The sequence below is a fragment of the Oncorhynchus gorbuscha genome, linkage group LG07, assembly GCF_021184085.1.
Source record: "Oncorhynchus gorbuscha isolate QuinsamMale2020 ecotype Even-year linkage group LG07, OgorEven_v1.0, whole genome shotgun sequence".
Classification (NCBI taxonomy): Eukaryota; Metazoa; Chordata; class Actinopteri; order Salmoniformes; family Salmonidae; genus Oncorhynchus; species Oncorhynchus gorbuscha.
Window position 1 is genome coordinate 54016051 of NC_060179.1, and position 10431 is coordinate 54026481.

The 10431-nt window shown below is 41.1% G+C and overlaps 1 protein-coding gene across 1 annotated transcript; it reads left to right on the forward strand.

Annotated features, from left to right (window-relative positions):
* The first annotated feature begins 6482 nt into the window (after positions 1-6482).
* On the forward strand, positions 6483-7990 carry LOC124039270 (cholesterol 25-hydroxylase-like protein). The gene has a single exon (XM_046355193.1). The coding sequence runs from the start codon at positions 6510-6512 to the stop codon at positions 7266-7268; it is 759 nt and encodes a 252-aa protein (XP_046211149.1). The 5' UTR covers positions 6483-6509; the 3' UTR covers positions 7269-7990.
* The last annotated feature ends 2441 nt before the right edge of the window (positions 7991-10431 follow it).

The window sequence follows — 10431 nt, forward strand, 5'->3', positions numbered from 1 at the left end:
CTCTCTTGTTATCCCTGACACCTTTGTGATCCGCTGAGAGGTGCCTCTTCCCAGCCTGCCTCCTGTCCCAACTCTCAATCCAAATCTGGTAGGCGTTTTTTAACTATGTCACGGCGCCATCCCCGTCTCTCTTCTTGCTATGCCAAAGCCGACATAGCAGAGCTGCTTGTCTGAGTCACTGAGGGACTTGTCCTCAAAAAGGACAGTGAATATCTTCATCTTCTCTTCCAGCTGGTAGTTGTTCCAGTAGGCCTCAGCCAGGGTCACCCTGGCGTGGTCGTTAGAGGGCTTCAACTCCACGGCTCTGGAGAAGTGACGGATACAGACCTCCACCTTCGCTTTTATTCTTAATGTCAGCCTTTTTTATTCCCCATGTAAAGTGACGTCCAAGTGCTTTCAGCTTGACTTCCATATCTGCTTTGACCTCTGTGAGGAAATAGAAAAAATATGAATTATTATAAGTTATTATATTATTACTAGCCCAACATTGTTATCGTTGTTAACAGTCATAATCATCCTCCTCTTCAACACAACAGCATTGTTTGTTATTGTGATATGAAGTAGTTCAGAGAGATAGATTATGTGCGTGTAATTCAATTATTTTACAATTGGTGTAAAATTCTTACCTTGTTTTATTTTCGATGGCAGATAAGATATATGACCACAGTATTGAGGTATTACAAATCTGAGACTAGTGCAAACCAATCATGTATATAAACCCTGGCTTTGTGATTTTTCTATGGATTGACCATTGAGAGGCTATGAAGCCAAGTATTTTTGTTGTTGTAATGGTAACAGTACATTAGTTATCTCAAAAAATGTACTTTAAGGAAAATGTTTATATAAAATATTGATATATGTTTATATTACAGACACTTTAATGCATACTTTGAAATTATATTTTGTGAGCTAACATTAAAAAAACACACATATATGTATAATGTTAGCTCACATAATATAATTTCAAAGTATGCATTAAAGTGTCTGTAATATAATACATTTATGGAAAAAAATAATGTAGACAATAAATGCATTTATATAGCTTCCTAAACATTTTTTACAAGCCAAGATCGAGGCTTCAAAACAGCGCCCCCTGGAAGTAATGTAGTATATATAGAAATAATTGGCACAGAAACTTGAAACTTGAACTAGCCACTCCCTGGCATATTATCTATATTTTGCAGAGACGAAAACGAAACTGATACGTGACTGACATGAGTTTCTATTCTGCCAAATAGTTATTTATCATGTAACAAAGTATTTTCTATGTGAATAAAAAACAGTAGCCTACTATCAACAACTGAATCGAAATTTAGATAACGTGTATGCACCATCATATTAACAGTATCTCAAGCATACCATACATCCGGCTTCTACACCTGCATTGCTTGCTGTTTGGGGTTTTAGGCTGGGTTTCTGTACAGCACTTTGTGACACCAGCTTATGTAAGAAGAGCTTTATCAATACATTTGATTTACTGATGGATTTCTCCAACAATTTACCGGGTCGCGTTTACGAACTATCGGTATTCATCTTTATCATTACTTGTTTTAACCACTTGATGGCGCACTGCACTAGGAGCAAGAGGGGCAAAAGATGTTTGGGTTTCATACGTGGCCAGTGTCCAGTCAAAATAGAGCAGACAACACAGCAGCATTCTACTTATGAAACTACAATGCTAAAGATACAGATTCCTGATCTCTCACTTTCAATTTTCAATCTGAGGCAATATTTATTTTATTCATGGTTTTGAAGAGTTCATAGAGAACTTGCATTAGGCCTACATACAATATGTACACTACCGGTCCAAAGTTTTAGAAGACCAACTCATTCAAGGCTTTTTCTTTAATTGTAACTATTTTCTACATTGTAGAATAATGGTGAAGACATCAAAACGATGAAATAACACATATGAAATCATGTAGTAACCAAAAAAGTGTTAAACAAATCAAAATAGAGTTTATATTTGATATTCTTCAAATAGCCATCCTTTGCCTTGATGACAGCTTTGCACACTCTTGGTATTCTCTCAACCAGCTTTACGAGGTAGTCACCTGGAATGCATTTCAATTAACAGGTGTGCCTTCCTAAAAGTTCATTTGTGGAATTTATTTCCTTAATGTGTTTGAGCCAATCAGTTGTGTTGTGACATGGTATTGGGGTATACAGAAGACAACCCAATTTGGTAAAATACCAAATCCATATTATAGCAAGAACAAATAAGGAAAGAGAAACCACAGTCCATAATTTCTGTAAGATGTGAAGGTCAGTCAATGCAGGACATTTCAAGAACTTTTAAAGTTTGTTCAAGTGCAGTCGCAAAAACCATCAAGCACTATTATGAAACTGTCTCTCATGAGGACCGCCACAAGAATGGAAGACCCAGAGTTACCTCTGCTGCAGATTTGTTTAACACATTTTTTGGTTACTACATGATTCCATATTTGTTATTTCATTGTTTTGATGTCTTTACTATTATTCTACAATGTAGGAAATAGTAAAAATAAAGAAAAACCCTTGAATGAGTAGGTGTTCTAAAACTTCTGACCGGTAGTGTATATAGTAGGGAAATGAATCAGCCAGTTGGCTATATGCCTATTTCCCAATAGGTTTTCACACGCAAATAAAACATTTGGCTACTCTATTCTTTCCCTTTTTCTGAGTATTTTATCATCAGCACTACTACAATGTCACTGTCACCGGAGCCATAGCCTACTACCCTACATGTATTCACTACCCTTTCTGTAATGTAATGTATTTGATTTCTTCAAGAAATATACCTTAAAAGGAGAACAATGCCAAAATACTTATATTTCTTATTGTTCCCTGTGTAACACGATCAGGTTTTTTCAAGCAGAAATTTGTTTCCTGCAACACAAACTCAAAAAAGTTTTGGGACACTGTAATAACACCTCCTCCCAGCTGCCCACTGCACTGAGGATAGGAAACACTATCACTACCGATAAATCCACTATAATTTAACATTTCAATTAGCATTTTTCTACGGCTGGCCATGCTTTCCACCTGGCTACCCCTACCCCGGTCAACAGCACTGCACCCCCCACAGCAACTCGTCCAAGCCTTCCCCATTTCTCCTTCTCCCAAATCCAGTCAGCTGATGTTCTGAAAGAGCTGCAAAATCTGGACCCCTACAAATCAGCCGGGCTAGACAATCTGGACCCTTTCTTTCTAAAGTTATCTGCCGAAATGATTGCAACCCCTATTACTAGCCTGTTCAACCTCTCTTACGTGTCGTCTGAGATTCCCAAAGATTGGAAAGCAGCTGCGGTCATCCCCCTCTTCAAAGGGGGGGACACTCTTGACCCAAACTGCTACAGACCTATATCTATCATACCCTGCCTTTCTAAGGTCTTCGAAAGCCAAGTCAACAAACAGATTACCGACCATTTCGAATCCCACCACACGTTCTCCACTATGCAATCTGGTTTCAGAGCTGCTAAACGATATCTTAACCCCCATCGATAAGAAACAATACTGTGCAGCCGTATTCATTGACCTGGCCAAGGCTTTCGACTCTGTCAAATTACCACATCCTCATCGGCAGCCTCGATAGCCTTGGTTTTTCAAATGATTGCCTCGCTTGGTTCACCAACTATTTCGCTGATGGAGTTCAGTGTGTCAAATCGGAGGGCCTGTTGTACGGGCCTCTGGCAGTCTCTATGGGGGTGCCACAGGGTTCAATTCTTGGCCCGACTCTCTTCTCTGTATACATCAATGATGTCACTCTTGCTCCTGGTGAGTCTCTGATCCACCTCTACGCAGACGACACCATTCTGTATACTTCTGGCCTTTCTTTGGACTCTGTTAACAACCCTCCAGACAAGCTTCAATGCCATACAACTCTCCTTCCGTGGCCTCCAAATGCACTTAAATACAAGTAAAACTAAATGCATGCTCTTCAACCGATCGCTGCCTGCACCTGCCCGCCCGTCCAACATCACTACTCTGGACGGTTCTGTCTTAGAATATGTGGACAACTACAAATACCTAGGTGTCTGGTTAGACTGTAAACTCTCCTTCCAGACTCACATCAAACATCTCCAATCGAAAGTTACATCTTGAATTGGCTTCCTATTTCACAACAAAGCCTCCTTCACTCATGCTGCCAAACATACCCTTGTAAAACTGACCATCCTACCGATCCTCGACTTCGGCGACGTCATTTACAAAATAGCCTCCAATACCCTACTCAATAAATTGGATGCAGTCTATCACAGTGCCATCCGTTTTGTCACCAAAGCCCCATATACTACCCACCACTGCGTCCTGTACGCTCTCGTTGGCTGGCCCTCGCTTCATTCTCGTCGCCAAACCCACTGGCTCCAGGTCATCTACAAGATCCTGCTCGGTAAAGTCTACCCTTATCTCACCTCGCTGGTCACCATAGCAGCACCCACCTGTAGCACGCGCTCCAGCAGTTATATCTCTCTGGTCACCCCCAAAACCAATTCTTACTTTGGCTGCCTCGCCTTCCAGTTCTTTGCTGCCAATGACTGGAACAAACTGCACAAATCTCTGAAACTGGAAACACGTATCCCCCTCACTAGCTTTAAGCACCAGCTGTCAGAGCATCTCACAGATTACTGCACCTGTACATAGTGTCACGCCTTGGTCTTAGTATTTAGTGTTTTCTTTAATTATTTGTTCAGGCCAGGGTGACATGGGTTTATTGTATTTTCGTATTGGGGTTTGTAGTATTTGGGATTGCGGCTGAGTAGGGGTGTTGTATAGGCTTGGCTGCCTGAGGCAGTTCTCAATCAGAGTCAGGTGATTCTCGTTGTCTCTGATTGGGAACTGTATTTAGGTAGCTGGGGTTTCTCTGTGTATTTCATGGGTGATTGTTCCTGTCTCTGTGTAGTGTTCACCAGATAGGCTGTAATAGGTTTCACGTTCCGTTTGTTGTTTTTGTATTTATTAGTTATTTCATGTATCGTTCCGTTTTTTCTTCATTAAAGACATGATTAACCACCACGCTGCATTTCGGTCCGACTCTCTTTCAACAAATGAAGAACTCCGTTACACATAGCCCATCTATGATTTAGCCCAAACAACTACCTCTCCCCCTACTGTATTTATTTGTTTATTTATTTTGCTCCTTTGCACCCCCATTATTTCTATCTCTACTTTGCACATTCTTCCACTGCAAGTCTATCATTCCAGTATTTTTTTTTTACTTGCTATATTGTATTTACTTCACCACCATGGCCTTTTCTTTGCCTTTACCTCCCTTATCTCACCTTTGCAGATTGTATGACAGGGGGGGGGGAGCCAAAGTAAACCCGTAGATCCAGTCGGCACTGCCACAGATATGATCAGAATTGAGATTTCGGAATGTAACCATTGTGTGTGGGGTAATCTTGGAAAGTACACCTTGGATTTTCCGGGAATGGAAGGATCTCTATTTGTAGCTGACACCAAAGAACCAGTAAAGACAAGTGGAACTTAACTTACCTTATCTTATCTCAGAAAGGGAGAGTCACCTATTGCCTCGACTCCCACTCTCTCCCTGTGATTCATAGGATACATGGATTTAATTTAAAGTGGAGATGAGGATGAACTTTAATCCGAACTAACCCCTAGTTAGTTGCCACATCCAGTTTACAGAATGTGCTATTGACGTCCTCATTGTGCATAGAAAATACTGTAATTGCTGGGGTTTTGTTAACAGATGTTTATCAGGAGTAGGGCTTGACAGAGCCTATATGAGTCATGGTCTATTATCCAGCTATTCACTCTAAATACCAAGGCAGTTGACCACTCAACATCAGGAATGACAGGTTTCCTTTTATGTTTGATCTCTGGCACTGACATAATACTGTTCAGGAACACATCCCTAGAACTGATGAATGGAATGTTCATTTCATCACACATTGGAATGTGAATAGAAGGACAATTAGTAGAACAGAAACAGATAGCAATCAACAGCACCATCTGCTGTTTGCATTGTCACTATGCCAAGTTCTCAGCTCTCACAGGAATCCTGCTTCACAGGTTGAGTCATCAGAGGGTCACAGCTCTGTTGTGACAGTGGTGAAGTCTCTTTGACTGTCAGTGGAGTGGGTCAGACCTCCATCAGCTCTCACCACGTTGTTTGCTCCTGGCAAAATAAAAATGTTCAACCCACCCCTCCTCCTTGTCCTCCTCTTCTCTTTGATAACATTATGCAATACAGGGAAACTTTGATTTCCCTTAGCTTAGAATAACACTAATATCTGAATGTATTCATTTAATGATTGTATAGACATTTTCAATACAGGCACACAGAACAATCATACTCTGAATCAGATAACTTAGCTAAGTGTGTAATAAGTCAAGGGGTATGAATACTTTCTGAAGGCACTGTAAGAAGTCCCCCGGAAGTTTAGTAAGTCTATATAAGGACATCTGTGGGCGGATACTTTTCACAGAGAACTCATAAAAGGAGAGAGCTTTTGCAGGAGGTTGTTTAAACACGCCTGTCAAGCTCACACACAACAAGACTGAACACAATGCTTCTACAGAGCCTATGGGACTTCATCCTGGGACATCATGCGTGGCTCAGATCACCTTTCTTCCCTGTGCTTTTCTCCCTCAGTGTCTACCTCACCTTCTGCCTGCCCTTCGTGGTGCTGGACCTCCTCTCCCCCAGGCTGGCCTGGATCAGGACCTTTAAGATCCAGCAGAAGAGCCACGTCTCCTGGACCATGATGTGGAGCTGCCTGGCTCTCTCCCTCTACAACCATGTAGTGTTCCTCTTCCCTCTCACTGTGCTGCACTGGTTCTGGAGACCAGCCACCTTTATGCCCGAGGCCCCCGGAACTCTGCGTCTCATCTGGGACGTGGTCGCCTGCCTCCTGCTGTTCGACTTCCAATACTTCATCTGGCATCTGTTGCACCATAAGGTGCCCTGGCTCTACCGGGCGTTCCACAAGGTGCACCACAAGCACACATCCACCTTCGCCCTGACCACTGAGTACTCTGGGGCCTGGGAAACCCTGTCTCTGGGATTCTTCGCTGGGGTCAACCCTCTGCTGCTGGGCTGCCACCCCCTGACAGAGATGCTCTTCTATGTTCTGAATATCTGGCTTTCTGTGGAGGACCACTGTGGCTATGACCTGCCCTGGTCCACGCATAGACTGGTGCCCTTTGGGCTCTACGGTGGAGCTCCGCACCACGACCTGCACCATCTAAAGTTCAAGTCCAACTATGCTCCGTACTTCACACACTGGGACAGGGTTTTTGGGACATTGCACAAGCATTCAGACTGAATTTCTGCACAGAAGAAAGTGCAATTGGACATGTTGAATATCTTTTATGTTAAAAGGATGGGATGCAGAGAGCATCACTTTGTGATACATTGTATGATATGCTGATGTTATTTAGCATAGTAAAGATAAAGCTGTATTTAAGTTTTTTTATTTTATTAAACGTGTTATTTATTATGGCATAGCCTGACTGCAGATTTTCTATGACAGTTATATATGAAAGTTATCCCTAAAGATTCAGAGATGCTCGTTTACTGAACTATCGGAATGATTTTGACTGGGGTTGAATGACTGAAAACTATTGTGAATGATTGTGTTGACTTCTCAGTGCTACTGGGTGAGCATCACAGAACAAAATGTTCAGCTGTTTCAAGCTGTATGCACTATTAACAAGAGGTAACCCTCAACATTTTAGTTACAAAACAAGATGTAATAAAACTTGTGACCTAAATATTTGTGTGGCTCGCTTTCATTCATCAAAATGTTTCCGTACGTAAGCCTATTTGTTTATACGATGTTGTTGATTTATAGAGATGGCTGTTTTCAGATACAGCAACGCTGCATGCTGCACAACCATGATGGTTTCCTATGACGCATACATACGTAAATATCATTTGTATGTAGTATTTTGAAACCCATGAGTGTGCCACCGTGCACCAAATTCCCTTTGTCTGGTGACTGAAGCTATGTGTTATTTTGTTAATCATGTAGAAGAAAAAGAAACGCACACCTATTAAGACGAGGTGCTGGCTAGCGGAGTAGAAACTTGAAAATAAAAGAGAGCCGCACACTCTAGGAGCTCAGATGCAAAAATGTAATACTTGGCTGTCGAAACGTTGGTATTACATTTTTGCATCTGAGCTCCTAGTGTGTGCGGCTCTCATTTTGTTAATCATGACTGTCAGGATTTGGCCAGGGTTGTTCCGGTTTTTGGTCACTAGATGCCCCCATTGTGCCTTTTGACCTTTTGTTTTCCCTTGATCCCCATTATTATTTCCACCTGTGCCTCGTTTCCCCTGATTGTATTTAAACCCTTTGTTTTCCTCGGTTCTTTGCTCTGTGTTTGTATGTTAGCACCCAGCCCTAGTACTCTGTGAACTCTTGTTGATCCCGGTGGACTCTCTTGTGGAATTCTGTTTTTTTTTTGTTCTTGTTTGTTTGTTTTTTGATTATCTTTTGAGGCTTTTTGTGCTTTACCTTCCACCTTGTGGATTTACCTTTTTTGTCTTGGAGGATTTCCTTTGTTCTTGTAGGATTCCTTTTGAGGTTGTGGAGTTACATGTTTTCCTGAAGAACTTCACTTTTTACTTCATTAAATACACCGTCTCAAGTACTGCTGTGTCTGCCTCATCTTCTGGGTTCTGCCGACTATTCGTGGCTCAGTTGGTTAAGTGATTGTTTCTCACTCCGGAGACCCGGGTTCGTAACCGGGTCCTGACAATGACCTTGTGAACAAAAGAGGTCGATGCTCATTCCAAGATCCATTAGTTTTTTCTGGACCATGTGACCTGAACATGAACAAAAGTTTTCTACAGTAGCATGTACTAATTTTATCAGTTTCTAACAAACTGTTTTCTTTCTTACTTACGATATATGGACAACAGTATTCATGTTAATTAGGCCCTTTCCATTAATACTGTAATCATGTGAAAGTTGTGTCAAAACCCACTGGTGACAGGATCCCCGCGAGGAGAAGTACAGAATGAAGTCCACTATTTATCAAAGTGCAGTAATCAACCTTGCCCCCCCATCCACACTTCCAAATGAAATATGAAGTCACCAAAGCCTCATCTAAAAAGGGAAAAGGACATCTTCCTGAGAATGACAATTGAGAATTTCCCAGAAGTAATTGGAGAATTCCCAAACAGGAGAAGGAACACAAAAATTCTGCAGACAACACAGAGCCATCAGACACTCATTTCCTGGCCTATGCAATACAATGTATGACATTTTCTGATTATATTTTTGTGAACATGTAGGATTCTTTGTGAATGCTATGATAGCGTTTCGAGCAGTGTTTTCAAGATAGTGGTTTGCACGCCACTGGACCATGGGTTGTGGTCAAGCCTGTTTTGATGTTAAAAGAGGCACTGGCTTTGTTTAATCACTGAGTCACAGGGGAATACCAAGTGGGGAACCACTGTTTGAAGCAATATCACACAGATTGAGAATATTATATTATTTCATGTTTGCTATTTATTTGTGGTTCACTTTTACAGACAACTAGAAGTATGATGTATCCTAAGATCCTCTGTCTCTTTCTAAAACAAATCTGAACAACATTGCTAAGGGGTAATATCTGAGAATGGTGGTGTTCAGGTGTTGCTATGATGGTGAGTACTCAGGCTGAGATGAGTCTTGCAGACATAGGATCTTATTTTGATCACTCTTTTCCTGAAAATATTTTTCCTGTACTGCAGGATTTACAAAAGTGTAGTTTATTCAAGGATTAAAAAGGCTTCTAAAGTTGTACATTTCTAATTGCCCTAACGTAAAATGTATCTTCCCTACAAAGATTGACCATTAATTATAATTCACATAATAATTCACATTTTCTGTTGCTGCAGGATTATTGTCCTGCTGTAGCAAACTTTTTCAAATTAAGATCCTACATCTGTATTAGTGGACTAGGAGAGGAAAAATATAACCACTGTTCGAAATTATGAATTATGAATGCCCGATCACATTAGTATTGACCACAGATCCAAACATGTCTGAGGTTGACTGCTTTCCAGATTTCAATTATCTTACTCAGTCTCTCCCCATGCACAAGTGGCCTGAGGCCAATCCCACAAACACTTATCCACCATGAGACAGCAAACATGACTTTCTACGTCAACACACGTTTGAACGAGAAAAAAAGATTCTATATTTTCCCCAACATTTTCCCACCACCCCAAACAAATCTGTATACAAATAAAGTGAATTTTATCTCTTGCGATAATATCTTCAGACAAACACTCAAATGAAACACAGATGGTAGTCTAGACCTCTGCCATTGTTTTGGTATTGTTTCATCTTAAAATAATCAAACTGATGCTTGTCCTCAAGACATCCATAGTTACGCAACATTTCCTGGAATTTAGAAGGACATGTCCTGAGAAAAGCTCAGAAACGAGGGCTCAATTCAATCCGTAGCGTTGATAATCCGCATTATAGCACCAGT